The 21,581-nt window shown below is 41.5% G+C and overlaps 1 protein-coding gene across 1 annotated transcript in view; it reads right to left on the bottom strand.

Annotated features, from left to right (window-relative positions):
• Positions 1–21,581, bottom strand: part of CNTN4 (contactin 4) — an 817,087-nt gene that overhangs the window by 11,981 nt on the left and 783,525 nt on the right. Inside the window, exons 15-23 of the mRNA XM_019947613.3 lie at positions 18,492–18,667; positions 13,628–13,748; positions 9,446–9,604; positions 7,186–7,335; positions 5,290–5,360; positions 3,998–4,232; positions 1,921–2,033; positions 1,165–1,351; positions 624–736 (exon numbers count right to left, since the gene is read on the bottom strand). Coding sequence (XP_019803172.1) covers positions 624–736; positions 1,165–1,351; positions 1,921–2,033; positions 3,998–4,232; positions 5,290–5,360; positions 7,186–7,335; positions 9,446–9,604; positions 13,628–13,748; positions 18,492–18,667 — 1,325 coding nt within the window. The remainder of the gene's footprint in view (positions 1–623; positions 737–1,164; positions 1,352–1,920; positions 2,034–3,997; positions 4,233–5,289; positions 5,361–7,185; positions 7,336–9,445; positions 9,605–13,627; positions 13,749–18,491; positions 18,668–21,581) is intronic.

Genomic DNA, 21,581 nt, shown 5'->3' with positions numbered 1-21,581 from the left:
ACATACCCCTAACAATAGGAACATGAACAAAAAAGATTAACCATTAGTAATAGGGAGAAGTTACTACTGTTGATTAAAAATACCATCAAGACAAGCACAGAACAAAACTGACAGTAGAAATGTTTAAAATGTGGTTCTTCATGATTTTTTGGAGACCCAACCACAAGGTCTTTAACTATTTCTGATTGTCTCTGCCTGCGCCCGAAGTATAGACGATTCTCTAAATCCTGACCAGCTGTCATGGGCTGTTGACAAAACTCAGACCAAACCACTTCGGTGTTTGGGAGAAAGAGGCTGCCAGAGCGCTGTCAGGGAGAGAGAGGACAGGGTTCTTTTTTTTTTTTTGCGGTACGTAGGCCTCTCACTGCTGTGCCCTCTCCCGCTGTGGAGCACAGGCTCCAGACGCGCAGGCTCAGTGGCCATGGCTCACGGGCCCAGCCGCTCCGCGGCATGTGGGATCTTCCCGCACCGGGGAACGAACCCGTGTCCCCTGCATTGGCAGGCGGACTCTCAACCACTGCGCCACCAGGAAAGCCCCGAAGACAGGGTTCTTAAGATTCATGAGAACAGTCTGTCCCCCCTAACAGCAGGAGTAGGTGCCTCTGCAAAAAGAAATTACCCACTTTGTATCCTTTTACTTCCGACTCATTATCCAGGGCCTTCACTTGATCCCAATTCAGGATAATTTTGGAGTCCGATGAATTCCATATGATGTTTCCGGGGGGCTGACTTGGCGCTGTAAAAATTTAAGATATACGAAGTCACAGATTATTAAGTCTCAATGGATTCTGAGGAATATCTCCTTCCTAGAATTCGAGAGTGGAGGCAATTTAACGGGCTATTGCACTAATATGTGTCTTCAAGGTCACTAAAATCTGACGAGATACAGCATTGCAAATGGAAAAAGATTCAGTTGGTCGCCTAACATTTATAGCTAAAAGAAGTGGCCCTTCCCAGTGAGGAGAAAACATTGATCTTTCTGTCCTCCGGAGCAATGAATTTTGCATGGTATTCGGAAAGGTTCAGTTAAAATGCTAAGGTAAATCTGAATTTCCATAATGATACCAATTAGTATGCAAATGATCACTGGGAGGTGGGGATGGGAATGAACTTGGAATATGTTTGATGAATCTCTAAAATATTTCTGAGCAAGAATGTTCTTACGTGGCTTTCTGGTTGTCACGTTGACCGTCGCACTGGAGGGGCCTGTCCCTGCAGAATTATATGCCTTGACAGCTAAATGATACAGAGCGCTGCCTTTTAAGTTGGTGATTTTTGTTGACGTCTGATTTCCTATTGTTCGTATTTTTCGAGCATTTTCTTCTTTGTCGTCATGTCTCCAGTATTTTACCTGAGAAAATAAAAAGGAAGACCTTGGATGTCATACCTGTTGGGGATATCTCCAACGTCATCAGGTGATTTTTTTTTTAATACAAGATTCTTATGACAGAGTTAATTTTCTATACAGCAAGTCGTAAGCAGAGCTTTCAGAACCAAGAGCTTTGCGCGTGCTGAGAAATCATCGATAATTACAAAGGCCCCCTTTTTGTTCTTAGCTTCAGAGTGAGATGGTAAACTGGCACAGTCATGGTTGGGTACTTCTCCCTTTTTCCCCACCTTGTTTCGAGCCCAAGTGATCCTCGGTGTATCAGAAGTCAAAGCTCATTTTGCCAACCATCTTATACATGCTTAGACCTGCATGTATTTAGACAGAGCTCTCTGGAGAGTACCATGGAAACGGGTAATCTCACAGTGGAATGCTCAGGGCTTCCATTCACGCTCCTTTAGAAACAACGATTCTCTAAAACAAATGCCTCTAAATGGAACTTTAGGTCTTTTTCCCATCAGAGGGTGTCTAGAAAGTTCTCATTGAGGGGTAGGGACCCTTTCCCAGAACCAAGGTACCTGTCTCTTGCTTACCTCATACCCTTGTATCCGACCTCTATTCTTTTCCATGGGGGAGGCCCAGAAGACTTCAACATCTGTTGCAGAAAGACTTCTGGCAAAGATGTTGGCTGGTGCTTTGGTGGGTTCTGCAGATAAGTACGGAAAAAGTTATGACTCTATCAGCTGCATCAGAATAGGCTTCTAGATGCAAAGGCATCATATGGGCAAAAAATCAATGATTATAGAATAGTCCTTAGTGATTATGATCCAAACCCTCATTTTACAGAGAAACCATCATTATTAACAGCTGGGAGAGGATGGTGATGGAGATGGTGGTGAAGAGACTTTTTCAGTCTTTGGCTTCTACATTTAGGGGTAGGTGGAAGGGAAGTAACCCAGGACACTTAAGTTTAAGCACCACGTTTCATAGCCAGCAATTTATTTAACACACATCCTTCTTAATTAGCATTTGTCCTAGGTGAGAGTCATAGTCACTGGTTACGAAAATTAGACAGAAAAAAGGAGAGTCAACTGACTTGACTAAGTTTCAGGAGGGCCGGGTGACGGTTCAGTTCTGCACAGACAGCTGCACGTCTTACGAGCTTGGCTGTACAAGTCATTTATGCTTTCTGGGCCGCAACCTCCTCAGCTGCAAAGGAGAGTCTGGACCCAGTCTGTCCCCTAAATTTCAGTTCTTTTTGCCAGATTTTTGCCAGAGCTGTGTACCATTTTTATGTAAAGATTTTCCTTCAGTGGTCTTTCTTAATGAACAACTCAGGCATGTTGTGAGTTATAACACAAATGAAATCCTGGTTTTGATTCGATAGCTGTATTTTTTTCTGATGCAACTCAAATCAATATGTAAGTGTTAAATAATTTTAAAGGTTCATCTAGTACGTTTACAGTCAACTTGTGTGCTCCCTCTGGAATGCACATTCTGTTCCAGAAAATGGTATACATGGAGACCCCTAAGGTTTTGTCTATTTATAACAATGTGTGATTCTATTTATGTGTTAATTCATTCAGTATCTATTAGGGGTCTGTGTGTCATACACGTTTCGACACTGGCGACACAGAGGTAAAAAATAAATAGCCGGCCCTCAAGAAACACACAAAACTAAAATTCAAAATTCATAATACATTGAGATGAGAATTATAACAGAGCAATGTTAAGACACAAGGAAAAAGAGAAGCACCTCACTCTGTGGGCCTGGGGAAATGAGAGAAGACCTTGGCTGTTTGAGTTGAGTTTTGAAGGATGACCATGAGGTCACAAGGTGGGCAAAGCAGGGAACTTTAAGAGAAGTTGAAGCATATACTAGGGGCTCAAGCTTGTTTGAAGAATTGCAAGTCCTTTGGCTATGGTTGGAACATGAAGTATGCAGGGAAGAGGGGCAGGAGTTGAGGCAGAAAAGAGAGGTGGGGGCTAGATCATGGAGGACCACCGAGTCTAAGGGGCTGACTTTTTTAACTGGATGGAAGAATTTATTGCATCTTCACTTACTCCAAGTCAGTGACTCAACTTTTAATATGGTCTCATTCCGAACATCACCTTTGAAACAATGAAGGCGAGATGGAGATGAAGATGGAGATGAAGGCCATTAGGAGAGGTATTCTGAGAGCAGGGATGGCACAGAGGCAGTGAAAATGAGTGAGAACCCCTAAACATGATAACACCAGAGATGACAATGAGAGCAATCACACTGCTCTGTGACTTACTCTATTCTTTAATAACAGAATAATTTTTGAGTACAATGTGATTTATGAAAAAAATCATCTTGAGAGGAAATACAAATTATATTTTGGCATTCACTTAAAGGCATAAAATAAAATAGAATTCTGTTGAAAGTAATGTGATAAATACATAGACATGAAGATCTTATATGGTACCTGAGATTCTGGTCCTTAGCAGTGGAATTACTAAAGGATAAGCATTTGTTTTTATACACCGTGGAGCTGCTATCTTTCTAAGGGACTGGTGGTAGATAATGAATCGTATTTTTCATAGTACGCTTTTCTTGATTCAGGATATGCCTTCAGTTTATGGGTAGAGTGCTAAATTGATTGTACGTCCTAAAGTCAACATCTCAGAATTGAAGCAACATCATACCTTCTTCTGCAGAATATACCACCGTGGTGGGACTGAAAGGGCCTTCTCCTTTATTGTTGAAGACGCCCACTTTAACCTCAAAGGGAGAGAAGGGGTGCACGCTCTCATTCCTGAAAACGTATCTGGAGGCGTCCGCGGAGGCCAGCACGGTCAGCATCCAGATCATTTTGCCATAAGGCCGGAAGGCCACCACGTAACCAAAGCCTCTGCCGTTCTGTAATTCCTCAGGGACCGTCTGGGAAGAAAGGGAGGCGGTCTTCAGAGGCTGCAGTACTTTGATGCAGATGCTACATTGTTTTATTCCACTCCCCACCCCCATACACGCCCCTGTGTTCATGCTATCTTATTGGGGGCTTTGTCGAGAGTCTTCAATTTGGGATTTGCCATCAGTCTACCAGAGATATTCAGGGGGGATTGAAGCAGGGTTCAAAAAAAATCAGTGAAAACCTGCAGTGGAGAGCCTGGCTTCCTGATGGGGGAGACCCAGCTCTGAAACTGTAGGAAATGACTGTGGAAGACACTGGACAGTTGATCTAAAAAGCAACATTCCCAACATGTACCATCTAGTAGGATCCTTCCTCCAGGGTCACACGGACACTCATTGAAAGAGCTCTCACCAAAGAAGTGAGGACCATCCTGGCTCAGGCAAGATCTTCCCTCTCAGCCCGGAAGTGCTGGGCTGGAAGGGGTGAGTGGTTTCTCTCACTGCTGGGGCTCTGGTTAAATGACAGATTGGAACTTCCGCGGCTGTTGCCTAGAATCCTTCAAAATCATTGTGGACTCTTGCTGAAACTCTGACCTCCTGTCTCAAAATCAATTTTTAATAAAGTGGCGACTAACACACCTCTACGTGGGTGAAAAAACACTTTACACAAGAGGGCTCCTGCAGCAAAGCCAATCTTAGGAAATTGTGCTGGTACACGGAGTCTATTGTGGGCAGATGTTTTAAATCAATTGGCCTTGCAGTAATTCAGGAAAAAAAGAAAAACTGGTTTTCTCTAAACCAGCCTTCTTTAATGTGCATATTATACATATATACATTTTTTCTTACGTTCTCTTCCCTTTCATGATTGTTTTTCCTGTGACCAACTGAATTAAAACTTGACTCCACAACTGACGGGGAAGCGCCATCTTTTCCTGCTAGCCATTCAGGCGAGAGCGAGTGTTTGCACTCAAACGGATTTTGGCTGTTAAAAACAGAGAAGGCGACTTCCCATATACGTTTAACACAGAGTAAAATGATAAAATAGCCTAGGCTAATGTATGTTCCTTTCGTTCTGCGATTCATTTACCTCCCAGGTTATAACCAGTTCAGATTTGCTGCCTCCGCCTCCACTGACGTTAGCTGGGGTGACTTCGGGGACTGTTCAGGAGACAAAAAAACAAGTCATGTCAGGTGGCAAAGGCCAAGAGGGCCAGCAAGGTTGCCGGGCTGAGGTGACTCAGTTTAAACAGATCCTCGGATGCACACAGCTCTGAGATCAGAAATTGTATGGTCGAGGGTCCCGAAGCATCAGCTCGCGGAAGTGAAACATACCCAGGAAACTGCTATGAGTTACCTCTTTCCCATTCAACAAGAGGCACACCTGTTATCTGACGTGACTGAATAATGATTCAGCTCCACCCCTAGAGGCCAAAGTTCAGGGGGATGAGGAAAGGACTGAGGTTCTGGTTCTAAGGCTTGGGTAGGCGTTTATGAGCCACGTGGCGGTACACAAAGAAGTGATGATACACACTCTGCCCGTGCAGAGCTCACAATCTAGTTGGAAGGGGGGAGCACATGCAGGACGATTCCAGAGCGATGTCGACAACCAACAACATGCGGCACAGACAGAACGGAGGAGTGCGGAGGCCGTCTGAAGCGCAGGCCGGGCTAACGGCTTCTCAGAGGAAGGTGAGTTTTGAGCTGGGTGTTGAAGGAAGTGGTGGACAGAGGTTGACCCCTGGCTCACCGTGCTTAACCTCTTTGACTCCCAGTTTCCTCTGTAAAGGAGGGCAAATTATGCTAGCTTGCCCCTCAGGATTGCTGAGAGGAATTCATTAAATTACGATTTTGGAGGGGAAAAGGAAGCATGGGGTTAGCTATAGTATCATCCTGTAAATGAAAGACTCCAGACAGAATCTAAAAATGTCCGGCTGGGGTATAGATTTGGTGACTGGGAATGTCCCCTTGGATAAAGCCAACGAAATACAGCCAGATGGATTTGTGTCCAAGAGTAGGGTCAGAGTTTCCATTTGCTCTGGGGCCTTCCTCTTCCTTCAATAAACATTTGGCCTCATCGCAGCTGGGACCTTCACACACACCCACACTAGGCCTCCCACTCTATGTGAGACAGATACAAGGGATGCAGGTGAATTCATGTTGTTCTCTCACCGTGCTCACCCAAGCTGCGTACACAGAAGCTCCTATAAAACTGCCGACCGGGCTTGCGTGAATTACTAGGATGGTCCTAATCTTAGCTTTTGGGAAGGGTTTATACCCTAAGAAGATTTACTGAACATTTCTGAAGAACTTATTCTTTGCCACTTGACATTTCTGTGAGTTGATTTCATTTGAAGTGTGGGTGTGCTTTTGAAAAAATAATAATCCTGGTAGGAGAGTCTTGGTGACAAAGGAACCAGTGAAGAAAGACGTGGTGTTTGAGAGAACGAAGCAGAGTGTCTCGCCCTGTACCAGGGAACCCAAGGAAGAGTGAGAACATAACTCTGGATTGAAACTCACTGCTGGGACTCACAGAGAGAGAGAACAAGCTAGTGGTTACCAGTGGGGAGAGGGAAGGGAGGAGGCGCAGTGTAGGGGTAGGGGAGTAAGAGGTACAAACTATTATGTACAAAATAAGCTGCAAGGACATATCACAGGGGAATATAGCCAATATTTTATAATAACTATGAATGGAGTATAACCTTCAAAAGTTGTGAATCACCATATTATACACCTATAACTTATATAACATTGTGCATCAACTATACTTCAATAAAAGTTAATACATAAAAATAAAAACAAAAACACCAACAAAATAATGAAACTCCCTGATGGTAAAGCTGAGCATCTATTGGTCTCATTTCTGATGATCACAGTCACTCAGGGAAGGGTGGGCTAGCACAGAGCCTCGTTAGGGCTGAAGAGCAGGGAGATTCAAAGCCTTTCCCTAAGGAACAGGAGCTCCTGCATCCTTGGTGCTACTCACGGGCCTCTTCTGTCCTCCGCTTCTCAGAGGGCTGACTGGGCTCCCCAATCCCAATCACGTTGGCTGCAACTGTGCGGAATTCATATTCGACCCAAGGGTTCAAACCCACCACAGTTGCTGTGAATGTCTTCCCATCAATGAGTTCTGGGACTGAAAGACATCAAAAGGTGACCATGTTTCATAGGATTCCATGTTAGGAAGATGGGAACTTCTATCCATCATCATCACCATTACTGTGTTCGGGGCATTGCTGCAGATCTGAGGGTAGCTGCACAAACAGCCCTTGCAGGGAGGTCATCCCAGACCTCTCTGTGCCAGACTAATAAACTCAAATCACACACCAGCAGATGACATCACAAAAGACAGTCTTCAAAGCCCAAAGCTACTTGACCATAATCACTATTATTCTCACCTCACCTGTTTTTCAGCATTTACTGTATATCGGGCTGGGCATATTGTTTAATCCCTCCAACTATCCTATGAGTAAGGTGAAATTATTCTCTTCATTTTTATAGATGAGGAAAACGTACCACATAAAGGTCAAGTGACTCGCCCAAGGTCATACTGGATTTGCACCTTTGTCTGACTGCATGGCTCAAGCTCTGTAACTTATTATAACAATGGAGTAATAATGGTATAAATCCACACAACTACTGTTAATGAACTGTGTTAGCATTACCAAAAGAAAGAATCTGTAAACATAAACGGAATGGCCCATGAAGAATAGAAAAAGAGTCAGAGAGGCAGAATTTGATAGTGTTCATCCAGCAGGATTTGGGGAAGGCCTCCCTTCACAGAGGACAGGGCCCCCTGCTTGATGCCACAAGCCATGGAGCTCTGGACTTGGCTTCTATGCTCACTGAACAACCTTTTGGGTTTTGAATTAATTGCTATGAAGATTTCCCAATGGGCCCAGGAGACTCAGAGGGACGTCCCCTGTGACAAAGCTGAGGCCCCTGTGACTAGGCTTCAGCGGCTTCTAGCCTCCTTGGGGCCACACTTTTAGAGTCCTTCCCTCCAAAGTTGAAGAAAGTGGGTTCTGGAGTCAGACAACCTGGATTCTAGCCCTAACTCCACACTCAGTAGCCAAACGACCTTGGGCAAGTTGCTTCGCCTTTCCATGCCTTGGTTTCCTCACCATAAAATAAGGCTAATAACGATATCTATTCACAGTGCAGTTGAGAACACTCAAGAAAAGCACTTAGCAGAACATAGGGCACATAGGAAGGGCTTAACCAATTCCAGCTGTTTTCTTTTGTAAACCATCATTATTATCGTCATGAGAATCAGCATCTTCATCCCACTCATGTCCTTCATTGTATTTATTCAGCAATTTATTTTTTTTTAAGTATCACAATCATTTCTGTATGGGGTCATAACAATTCTTATTCTTCCCATTTAACAGAAGAGGAATATGAAGATGTATAGAAAGCTGCTGATCAGCAAAGTCAGGACTAGAATTCTTATCTCCGTAACTTCCAGATTTTTCCTTTCCTTCCTTCTTAAAACACTCCTGTGACTCAGAAGAAAGTCAATGATTCAGCTGGAAACACAGAAACCCATTTCAGAGGTTAGATAAGCTAACATGGAAAGACCAGAAGAGTGTGTAACTTGCTTGCAATAACTACTTGTTTGTCCATATTTTCCTCAAACGAAACCTAAATAAAATAACAAAACGAGTCAATTTGGAGGTGTAGACAGCAGCAGGGATGGTACGGCCAACACATGTATTCTTTAATTTTACAAACTCTCATGCCTCTTCATGCCCAAATATATCCATCTAAAAAAATGGGCAGGAAGTCAAGAGGCTCCGCGCAGCCCTTAGATACGGGTTTCTTGAAAGCTGTGTACAAACTTTACAAAGACTGTGATTAAACAGTAACATAATCCACTGCTTTTCAAAGTGCCCCACTAGTGGTACACATACGATTTTAGGCAATGCACAGATAGATGATGCTTTTTATTTTTATAGCTAATGTATTTTAAAATGTGTGTCAAAAATATAACACAACAGACCTACTATCATTGCAGACTTATTGCTTAGAACAAATTAACAAACAAACAAATAAGAATCAGTAGAAAGAAAAATATCAAATAGTATACTGGTTGAGGTATAGGAAACACTGCCATAATGTCTCATCTGTAGCTGTGTCTGAATGAGAACCTAGACGCCTCTCGGCTTCTGCCACAGAGCTGTGTCCATTCTGCTGAGTTTCAGAAGCCCCGGTGAGACACCAGCACCAGGCATCCAACATGGTACCTGTATTAACTGCTTGCCAGCCCACGGAGAACGGAGTCCTGGCTTGAATGACATACATGGTGATGGGGCTGTGGTTGTCAGGCCCGGGTCTCCAGGAGAGCTGAGCAGTGGTGTCTGTAATTTCATCTATGGCCACAGCCTCTGGGGGGCCTGGAGGACCTGAGAAAGAGCAAGACCCTCAGAAGTTGAGCAGAGTGTTCAAATGTCCAAGGATGTGACCACTTTGTTGAATGGGGCGCTGACCTATTCAACTGTTGATTCATCCACCCACAGATTCATCGCTTGTCAATTACTTTTTGAATAGCTATTAGGAGCCTGGCTTTCTTCTAGGCTCTGAAACTACAGAGATGAGTGAGACGTGGCCTGGCCCCTTCCTTCCACGGCTTCACAATATAATAGGAAAAACCAGTAGGTATACAAAGAATTACAATAGGATATTTGTTCTAGATGTCAAGAGAGAATATTGTGGTACCACCAGGGCCCAAATTCATTAATCCATCCATCATATATTACAAGTTCCTACTACGGGTTGGACACTGTTATCTGGGTAAGTGAAGATTGGAGCCTTCTGGAAATGGTCATTTCTACCCCTGATGATGTGAGCGAAGGTGACTTTAGAACTCTGGGGGTCTCAGTGCTGCTCTGTACATTCCAGCTGCATTGGAATGTCCACGTAAAATGCCAACACACACTTGCGTGCCAGGGAACTGCTGTGAAAGTGGCCTGTGTGCACGAGTCCCAAGACTGTGCCTTCTTCAAAGCGATTTCAAAATCGGGTTGAGAGTTGAAGGACCACATTGGCAGTTTCTGTAAGTTTCACACCTGTATTTTCCTCCTTCTGCTCTGGATGTGCATTGTTTCTGCCATTGTACTTAGACCATTGAAACGAGCGGAAATCAGTTTTAAATGAAGGCTTGTAAATCATAAAGAAACGGAGGGCTGGAAAGTGGTTGGTAAGCAAACACAAAATAACAGCAGAGCCAGAGCAAAGACTCAAAGCTGTCCTTGATTCCAACATGAAACGCTCTTAGCAGGCGGTTAAAGGCATTTCTAACAAGTGACCACCCGGGCAGAGAAGGTGAGTGTGAGGGACACATAACGACACAGCTTGTGTCCATTAGACAGGAGGAAGGAGATCTTCCTGGGAGGGATGTGCTGAGGCCCGGGACAGCAATCACATGTTCTTCCAAAATACTACGGGGCCACGGCGCAGGGGCAGGGAAGAAAGAGACCTTTCACAGAGTGCTGAGAAGTTAATGGCAATTTCTGGAAGTAACACTTTGTTCTGGGACTCACTTCCGCACCCTTTAAGTGATGCCCTAAATTTCTCTTTCCTTTTTTAAAAATCATTTCTTATAGACCCACAGATGAGACTAAATTTATCTTCTCCCTCCTACTCCTGAATGAAAGGTCTGCAAGTCGGTATGCTGGCACTGATTAATTTTCCATAGTGACATTTCAGCATGTCAGTCTAATGCCACCTAGATAGAACTGAGGTAACCTCTGGTCTTCAGGACTCTTATTAATCAGAGAAAAGTCCAGAAGACAATATAATCTTTTTTTTTTTTTCTCACCAGCTTTCTCATCCTAGCATTTCCATCCTTTCTTAAAATAGATGCTCCTTCCATGGCCTTTAGAATCAAAGTACCACAAGGAGAAAAGTGTTCCTCTGCACATTCCTCAGTGAATTAAATTGATAGAGGAAGATCTGAGCCCACTGTTGGCAACTAGGAAGAAGGACATGAAGGGGTGGCATGAAGTTGGCCATGGGGGGTAAGATGGTACTTTCACAGCGTGGTTTGCTGTTTGTTATGTCCCTGCTACCAGCCCCACCCAAGTGTAGATATGCTACACCCTGCAGAATGTTTACCACCTTTGTTTTGGGGAAGTTGGGTCTCTCTTTCAAAATGACAAAATGAGCAAATGTTTATCCTCTGAGCAAAGTGGTCACATGGTCTGGGGCTCAAACAGTTTGTGTCACAGGCAACAGCAGAGGGAATGCAGGTGTTACACCCGCATCCCTGTTTCTTTCTCAGGGAAGGGTGGCCTTTCTAGCCGCTGTTCGAGTGCTCTAGATTAAATAAAGTAGGTATCAGAGAATCAAGGAAGCCAGAGACAAGACTCAAAGCTTTACTAGTTTCAGACACAAAAATCTCTTACATGTCAGTGCAATGCATACCAGCCTTGCCTCTGCAACACGCAGGAAAGCTGAAAGGGCAGAGCTAGGAGGAGGTAAAACAAAAGATGATGGTTTAAAATGGCATATTCATTTATTGGCTTTATTAACTGATCAGGCTAGATGTTCTCTTAGACCGCATTTGCAAATTCCTCTTGGTATTTCATGTTATTTTCTGTGAAATGAAGTATACAATATCATTTAAGAAATTCAACTATTACTAATTTAAATATTTATCAGTCTAATTTATTGGCGTTTAAACTGCTGATCTGAACATTATCCTAATGAAATAGAGGATACATTTTCAACAACAGAATTCTCTTGGTCCCCAGTGGGAGAGCAGACCAGCTCTGGTGTATTTTAAAATGGAAATAAACCCGGTCCCGTAGGTTATACTGTGGGTAGCTCTACCCAGGTTGGAAGTTTTCTCTTCTCTGGCCCTTATTCCTTCCATTATAGAAAGGTTTTTAAGGCGATTTAGAGGGGAACCAAAGCAGATCTGATGGAAAAGCTATTTTTCTTATTCTCTCTTGACAATCAGTTTGAGTTGCTAACTTCCACACACCTCCCCCCTCATGTTATGCCCACAGGACATAGCAACACTTTTTGTGGCTTCCAATAATATCTTATTCTCTGTGTACTCAGATTCATCCTGCCTCCAAATGTGACACCTCCTGTATTTGCTTGCACTCAAAATTCTGCTGGCCAAAGATTCCTAAACACCAATAGTTAGGGTTCGAATGAAGGAGACGCTGGCTAAGAGATTATTTGGATGTTCTGATTTGGCTTTACATTTAACTTTAGCAAACCCCTGAGCATGCATCACTTTGATTCTGGCATGTACACTGGTTCACAAAGACTTGAACTTTAATTAAAAAAATAGTTCTTAAAAGTCCACTTACTCTTCCTTTAAACATTGGTTTGTTGAGGCTCAGTCAAGTCATTCACAGCCATTTGGATGAAGTTAGACCATGTCTGTCACATGCAAGAGAATCTCACCAATGTCAGTTTTGACATCAACTTCCTGCTTATTGACTATATCCCAGGCAGGAACTCTTTCCTTCTAAAGCCATATTTTAGAAACTGGACAGAACTATTAACTTTAGGGGGAAAAAAATGGGAAAAACTGGCGATGATTTTACTTAAGCCACTGTTACATCAGTGACCTAACTCACTACAGTAAGTCCCCCACATGCGAATGGGTTCCATTCTGAGAGCGAGTTCATAAGTCCAATTTGTTCCTAAGTCCAACAAAGTTAGCCTAGGTACCCAACTAACACAGTCAGCTATATAGTACTGTACTGTAATAGGTTTACAATACTTTTCACACAAATAATACATAAAAAACAAACATAAAAAATAAAGAAAACATTTTTAATCTTACAGTACAGTACCTTGAAAAGTACAGTAGTACAGTATAACAGCTGGCATACAGGGGCTGGCATCAAGTCAACACGCAAGAAGAGTTACTGACTGCAGGAAGGAGAGGAAGTGGGAGATGGTAGAGTTGAAAGATTGTCAACAACAGAAGATGGAGGGCAAGCTGCAGTTTCACTCACGCCTGACGTTGATGGAACCCAAGTGTGCATCTTTGAAAGTTTGCATCTTGAAGGTTCGTATGTAGGGGACTTACTGTAATTTGGTTGAGCCCAGATGAAACAGCAAAAGGCACAGTTTCATCCTTCTTTAAGCTATTTGCTTTTCCTAATCTAAAGTTATTCTGTTCTAGTTATTCTGGTGTTGAACTCCAACACTATAAATCAGAGTACTGGGAGCATTTACAGGAGTTATTTTCAGTACAGAGTAACTGAATTTGCTCTGCACTTTCTGATCCCCTACGAGAAATAGCTGCACACAAAACTTCTGTAGACTCTTAACCACTGTTTACAATGTTTACCTTCTATCGTCTTTTCCCCTGTAATTCTAAACCACTGAGGTTTTTAGAACTCTGTGCTGGAGCAGATATCGCAAATATATTTTAAGAACAAAACCCAAAATTCCCATACCTCTCACAATCAGGTCAGCAGCGGCAGACAGCTTGTCTACACTTGTCTGGACCATGCAGACGTATTTCCCAGCATGCTTCAGCTGGATGTTCCGGATCATCAAATCACCAGCTGAATCCTGCTGATAAAGTAGGGGAAAGTGGCCACAATTACTTTTTAATGAGCTCTAAATATCATTATCACATGAAGGACACTGTGACTAATGGATTTATTTTACACTGGCTGATGGAAACATTAGTGATGCAAACCATGGCCTATTAAAAATATGTGAGCCTGCCTGAGAGATAACAACAGCAACATCTTCAGAACACACCTAGGACAAGACCTCAGGTGTCTGGCTTCTCTGTGTCTCTGGAGCAGTTTGCCATCCACGCTGGAAGCACTGAAGCTTACGTAATAAAGCAGCTGCTGACCTAGTCCTGTGGGTTTCTTCAGATATGCCCTCAGCCTACAGCCTTCGCTGGCACTGCAGTACTTGGGAACTCTTGATTTGGAAAGGGGAGGCAAGCCCACATTTGGAAGCATCTGTATTTTACTGCACAACCCTGTCTTATAGGCATCATTCTGACTGCTCCCAGGTTTGAATTAATGAATTATGAGGACCAGACTCTCCAAGGAAATCTTGCATCACCTACTGTGGAACAGTGCTAATTTGTTTTCCAATGCCAAATGTATGTTTGATCAGCAGATGAATAGGACTAATTACATCCCGGTACGGATGTCTATGTGCCCTAGAAATATTTCTACATCATTCACCAACACGGGACTTTTAATAATTGTGAGGAGATGCCTCCACAGGCCATCACAAAGCTGGCATTTTAACTGAAGAACACTGCTACACCTTGGAGTTCGGTTTCAGAGCTCTGTTCATCAAACACTTGGAGAACAACTGCGTGAGCAAGCGAACACCCAAGGGTTCAGAGTCAGGAAGCTATTCTTATTTCTAAACCTTGATGGATGACAAGATAACATAGGTTATTTTGGCCCTCTGGTTATGCTTCTAAATGACAATAATATTGGATAATACTTAATGGTCCTTAATATCTGGCAGGCATATATTACACCAAATACTGACATGTCCTGTGAGGTAGGTCCTTTTATTATCCCTCCTTTACAGATGAAGAAGCTCAAGCACAAAGAGGTTATTCGTCTTTCCTAGAGTCACTTAGCTGATCAGTGGCAGAACCGGAATGTGAGCCCACAGAGTTTCAGGCTCCAGTCCCTACTCGTTACCAGACTGCTGTCCTATCAGCTGGAAAGATCTTATTCTCATTCTAAATGTGTACTTAGTTTTCCTCCTTGGTTTCAGTGCAGCATATTACATATTTACCCACGGCAATGAAAGACACAGAACCGCCAAGAGTTGTAAACAGGATTAGGAGAAAGGCAAAAGCATATCGTCAAGAGAGAGCTTAAGTTTTGGGACTTAGTTGTCTGGGGCTGATCCCTGCTGTGTGACTTCCTGTGAGTCTCTTAATGTCTCTGGGCCTTAGTTTATTGACCTGTGAAAGAAGGATGCATTGCCTACCGTGCTAGCTTGTGAGAATCAAATGAGATTGTATGTGTATATGAAATCCGGAAAACTGTGAAGCACAGGGTAAATTTAAACTAGTATTACGGACGGCTACGATCAGTTTTCCTTGTGAAACAATTATGTCAAAGACATTAAATCTAATTCAAGGAGATCTGTGAATTTCTTTTGTAAACCTGAAATCTATATTTCATTTATAACACTTGGGTTCTCATCCAGATTCTACTATTTACTAATCAAGTCTTATAATTGTTAGTAAAATAGGGTAATTGCTACCATATTTCACAGAGGTTCTGTAAGGATTAAAGAGCTGATATATAGGAAAATGCTTGATAAATGATTAGGCACTTTGCAAATATAAGTTATCATCATCATCATGATTATTAATACTACTTTACCTAAGACATTTCATGCGCTAGGACTTTGAACAGAGGCTTAAACAAAAAATATGCCTCACAAGGGGGTATGTGCAGGGAAAGTGGGAAGGCACAGTGGTTTAAAGGAAATGGCTACACTATCTCAATAATTTGTTTTATTCAACAAGGGCTTGAAGGTCAAAGAAACCAGTTGTAGCCAGCAGATTTCAGAGCACAGCAATCCATTAACAGAATTTGATGACTGTGTCGTTTGGAGTGTGCTCTCCTTATTTGCAGATTTTGACCACATTTGTGTTTTTAACGTAAAAGTGAAACAACAAGAAAAATAAACTCGGGATTGAGGTATGAGTCTCACAGAAGCAGACCCCAGTAACTTTCTCTTTCCCTTCAAAGTCATACAGACCAAACTGTTTACTGAGATCTACATTTATGTTCCTACCAAAGAGAACAAAGCAGCACTGTTGTCTGTTCTGTTCCTGACCGAACACTCAGAGCCGCTCAGAGGACAATGAAATAATAACTCTTCCGAACACTGCAATAGGTCGGCTCTCCCAAGCATCGTCTGTACCACACTGACACTGGAAGCAGAAACTGAGAAATGGGCTTGACTTCAGAATTGCTTCCTTACCTCTTCTGTTATCCAGCGCTAACCCTATACACACTTATGATCCTGGTGGCTAATACACTTAGCTCTCACAATTTGTAGCGCTGTCCCACATTTTGCAGTTACTTCTTAGCAATGGTTGATTGGTGCTAGTACTGGTATCACAAAAGAGACAAACACTTCCCATACAAAAGGCTAATGAGAGTGATTCCATGGACAGAGGTCTCGACAAAAGGTGGTCACTAGTGCTTGACTCCATCACGAGTATCTCCATCTGTGCCTCAGCCCTGGCTGACGTGCAGCCCGTCCAGCATGAAGTGCATATCTGTCTGATTGGCAGGACATCTATTTTGATTGCCCAAGCATGTGTTCTGATTGGTTGGTGCCCGTGCCATTCTGAGAGATAATATTTTTATTTTTTATTATCTCTTATGCCCAAGACATTTATTTTAGTCTGAAAACAAATATTCTGCTTAATCTATGAAGGTTTTCTCAGTATATATGCTCATGTTATTAGAATTAATGTTACCCTCCTTCAATGAATACAACCGTTAATGTTTCTCACATACTTCTTTTGTGGTAGGCATTGGGCTATGTAGTTTTCTAGACCTGAAGGTATTTAACATCCTCAATGCCTTTGTGAAGTAGTTAATATCACTCTCACTTGGGCAAAGTTATTAGGCTGAACCATATCTAAGTGGTTCAGAATGGTTAATAATGGCAATTTCATCCAGCCTTCCTCAACCAGGACTCCAAGAGAGAATTACTAATGACTCGAGTCATCCACTGATGTAATGAATTAACTTCTGTCTCATGCATCTAAAATGGTACCAGTTGTATACGATCCTTGGGAGAGTTGAGAAAATAGTTACTCAGATCATTTTTGGTGTTCTGTAATTCAGCGGAGAGATACTGTTTGACAAAGGCAGCGAGAATGTAAATAGAGGAATAGCATTATCTTTGAGAGGAACATAGGCCCTCCACATATAATACAGATAATCTGTAAGCCTTAGCCCGTTTATTCCCAACATAACGGATGGGGGTAAGATGAGGTGAGTAAATCCGATTCCTGTGGGAGCATGAGGGATGGGAGGGCTTTTCAACACAGACTCATGCTTATATTCTGCTGTCTTTGATTGGACTCCTCCATGATAATAGCAGCCAGAATGAACCTGTTTTTTTTTTTTAATTTTTATTGGACTACAGTTGATTTACAATGTTGTGTTAGTTTCAGGTGTACAGCAAAGTGAATCAGTTATACATACATATATCCACTCTTTTTCAGATTCTCTTCCCATACAGGTCATTACAGAGTATTGAGTAGAGTTCCCTGTGCTATTCAATAGGTCCTTATCAGTTATCTACCTTACGTATAGTAGTGTGTATATGTCAATCCCAATCTCCCAATTTATCCCCCATCCCCCGAATCTTCATTGCTAATAGGAGAGTAGGGCTATGTTAGGGCAGAACAATTTTTTCTTTTAAGATTTTTTTGATGTAGACCATTTTTAAAGTCTTTATTGAATTTGTTACAATATTGCTTCTGTTTTTTTTTTATGTTTTGGTTTTTTTGGCCGTGAAGCATGTGGGATCTTAGCTTCCCCACCAGGGATTGAACCTGCACCCCCTGCATTAGATGCTAAAGTCTTAACCACTGGACCTTCAGGGAAGTCCCAAGGGCAGAAAAATTATTTTTGAGAATGATTGTGATAGATTCAAACTGTTTCCAGAGTTAACCTCTTCTTGGTGTAAGAGTTCAATGATGCTATGTGTATTTTATGAAAAGTAAGGCATTTTGAAAATTCAACGATTAGAATTCAAATTATCTGGAGATATTAAATAATCTGATCAGACTTTCAGATTCAAGAAAGAGAGCCCTAACCTCACAATGATAAGTCTTCTACAAGAGCCAAAGGGTGTTTAAACAGCAGCCTAAAAGCATCTCAGTAAACTGTCCTTAAGCTATTTTCTTCATCAGGTTCAATGGCATATGGTACAGTATGGGGCAGAGAACTTGGGATTTGAAGTTTGAAGCTGATTTCTGCAACTTAATAGCAGTGAGGGCCAGGTAAGCCACATAGCTCCCATTAGCCTCAGTTTTCTCATTCATACACAGTAATGAATAACTAACCTATAGAGTTAAGGATTATGAGGATTAAGAAAAGGCATGGCCTATAGGTGGCTCAATGAGCAGGGCTGCAATCATCACTCAAAAAGGAGCAGATATTAACCAAGAGTTTTTGGAAATAAGGTGTTTGAACAAAAGTTAGTCTAAACGACTCATCTGAGTCAGTTTTGAGAACTTTAGTTGCTGACTGCATTTCCTGGGGATAGTTTGATATTAATACTTACCCCTCCGACTCTTTCAAAGTGGTCCCCGTCTTTGTCAAAGTCTATCAGGTGTCCATTAAATGACCAAGTAAACACGATGTTTAGCGAGTGATCGTGGGTTACCTGGCATGGCAGAACGATACTTTCTCCAACAGTGACATCCATACTGGAAGGGGGTACCATTACCCTTGTTGGATCTGGAGAGTGAAAACAAAGCAAAACAACAAAGCCTGTGAGCTGGTGTGGAAATAAAACGTAGAATCCAAGTGCAGGATGAAATACTAAGGAGTTTTGCTTTATTTTGTCTTAGTCTGTGCCCGGCAAACCTTAGTCATCTGGGAAGCTCAGAGTCGGGCCAGGAGGTCATTTTTAATATGAAAAGATGAAAACACTTATTATGTGAACCTTCACAGAGCAGCAGAACTCAGCTGGGGAGCACTGGGGTTAGCTCTCTTAAGACACTTATGGAAGGGCCTACTGCTGGCAGACTGCTCTGAAATTATCTCTTCAAAAAGGTTTTTAGATCTCCCCAGTTTCACTAGAAAGCAATACTACAGCTGAGTGCAAACAGGAAAATCCATGTTAATTTGAAGTTTGTTGGGGTTTTTTTCTATTATAAAAGTGATACATGTTTAGTATAGGGAATTTAGAAAATTCAGGGCATTTGAAAGGAGGGACCAAAACAAAACAAAACAAAATCCTACTTAGTTTCTGACTGTCCAGATAAAACCCCTATTTTCATTTTAGTATAATTTCCTCCTGTCTTTTGGATTCATAATTTTTCAGTTGTCTTGTTTTGCATTATTGTAAACATGCTACACATGTGATTTTCCTTTTTTCTCTACTTAATATAGGCTTATACCTTTATCCACATATTTTTATAATCTGCATAATATGCTGTTAATAGTTTCAATCACTTTGAAACTAGTAAACATTTTAGCAAATTTTATTATAATTATAAATAATGCTGTAATGAACATCACTGACAAAATTATATGTATATATAACTTTTTTATTGAACAATAGTTGATTTACAATGTTGTGTGAGTTTCTGCTGTACAGCAAAGTGATTCAGCTATACATATATACACATTCTTTTTCAGATTCTTTTCCACTATAGGTTATTACAAGATATGGAATATAGTTCCCTGTGCTATACAGTAGGTCCTTGTTTATTTTATATACACAGTAGTGTGTATCAGTTCCTCCCAAACTCCTAACGTAGCTCCCGCCTTCCCCTTCGGTAACCATAAGATTGTTTTCTATGTCTGTGAGTCTTTCTGCTTTGTAAATAAGTTCATTTGTATCATTTTTTTTAGATTCCACATATCAATGATATAATAATATTTGTCTTTCTCTGACTTTACTCATGTATTACTTTTTTTTTTTTTTTTTTTTTTTTTTTTTTTGCGGCACGCGGGCCTCTTACTGTTGTGGCCTCTCCCGCTGCGGAGCAACAGGCTCCGGACGCGCAGGCTCAGCGGCCGTGGCTCACGGACGCAGCCGCTCCGCGGCGTGTGGGATCTTCCCGGACCGGGGCACGAACCCGTGGTCCCCTGCATCAGCAGGCAGACTCTCAAGCACTGCGCCACCAGGGAAGCCCCACATATTCTTTCTTTAAAATAAGGACTACTAATTCATTTTAAAATTCACCCTTTACATTACAGTTTTAATTGGGAACAGAAAGGACTTGCTTAGCCAAGATAGTTTATAAACTCTATAAACTCTAAAACTACATTCACACATAGGTAGTCTCTTATTTCTCACTGAAATTGGCTTTCATAAATGGTGCCAGAGAATAAAATGGTGAAAAGCAATTTGAGTTAAATAAAAAGGTCATATAAGTGCCTAAGGAATAAAATGATGAATTCAGCCATATTCCAGAAATTTCTCTGTACTAAACCAAGTCAAACAAAACCAACCAAACAAACCATAATAAAGAAGACAAATCAAAAGCAAACAAAAACAATATAAAAGCAATGGTTAATCCCCTTCAACATTCACAGGGTTGTGTTTCACACTCTGTGTGGCACATAAACATTTACTGAACGTAGCTCTTAGATTAAAATCTCAGCTGAAAATTTTGTAATGGAGTCTCATAGAAGACTTTTGATTGGTCTTTTTTTCCAACAACCCACCCACTAAAATTTCCTCTTTAAAGAGAGTATTTAAAACAGTTTTTCTACCCTTTTATCCAACTGTGGAAAGCAAACATCTCAGGTTGTTAAAAAAGGAAAGTCTGTGTCCATAAATAGATTATAATCTAGTGGAGGGACATACTTTTGCTGTTTTCTGAAAGTAGGTAAAGCTCATGATGCGTGGACTGGTGTGCTTTTAGTCACTGCTGAACGAATGATGTTCATGAAATGAGAAGTGAAAAACAGGTACTCCTAGCTAAGAGGTAATGGGAGACAAAAGTGTTTGTTTCAAAACCTGAGGCTTTTTGCAAGTCACATAATCAAAATATACTCCATTGGTTAACTGACCCACAGGAAAAGATACAGACTGAGATTTTTTTAAATGAGCGAAGGAGTTGAGAGCCAATCACCTTAGTATAATGCTAAGCAGAAAATCTAGGAATAGCTCCATTTGACTTAACATGTCATTTATCATTTTTTAATTTAAATTTTCACCTATAAAAATGAAGATTGGAACATATAATTCCTGGACAAAATGATATATGTCTGTGGTTTGTATTTGGCAAGATGTCACCTTATTCTATTTTAAATAGCTGTCCACTGATTTCACAATTTAGATTTTCATTTTAATGTACCTTCATTCATTTGTTGATCTATCTACCAAGCACTCATTAGGTGTTATAAGGATAACAGTGCCCTAGTACCAAGAAAGATAGAAAAAACTTATTTGTAAAAACGAATCGAGCCCCTCACATTCCAGATACCATGTTACACGCTTGACAAGGATTGTTTCATTTATTCTCAACAAATACGTAGTATTATCGGCTATTTAACAGATGAGGGAAACTGATACCTAAGGGTGGTTGAGGAATTATCTATTGTGCTACGCTGACTCCCTTCATTTAGCTGAAAACATGATATCCATTCACAAATCATCCATGCAACAAGGCTAAGGGCATAATATAGCAATTTG

The sequence above is a fragment of the Tursiops truncatus genome, chromosome 10, assembly GCF_011762595.2.
Source record: "Tursiops truncatus isolate mTurTru1 chromosome 10, mTurTru1.mat.Y, whole genome shotgun sequence".
Lineage (NCBI taxonomy): Eukaryota > Metazoa > Chordata > Mammalia > Artiodactyla > Delphinidae > Tursiops > Tursiops truncatus.
This window is presented reverse-complemented; position numbering and strand designations above follow the sequence as displayed.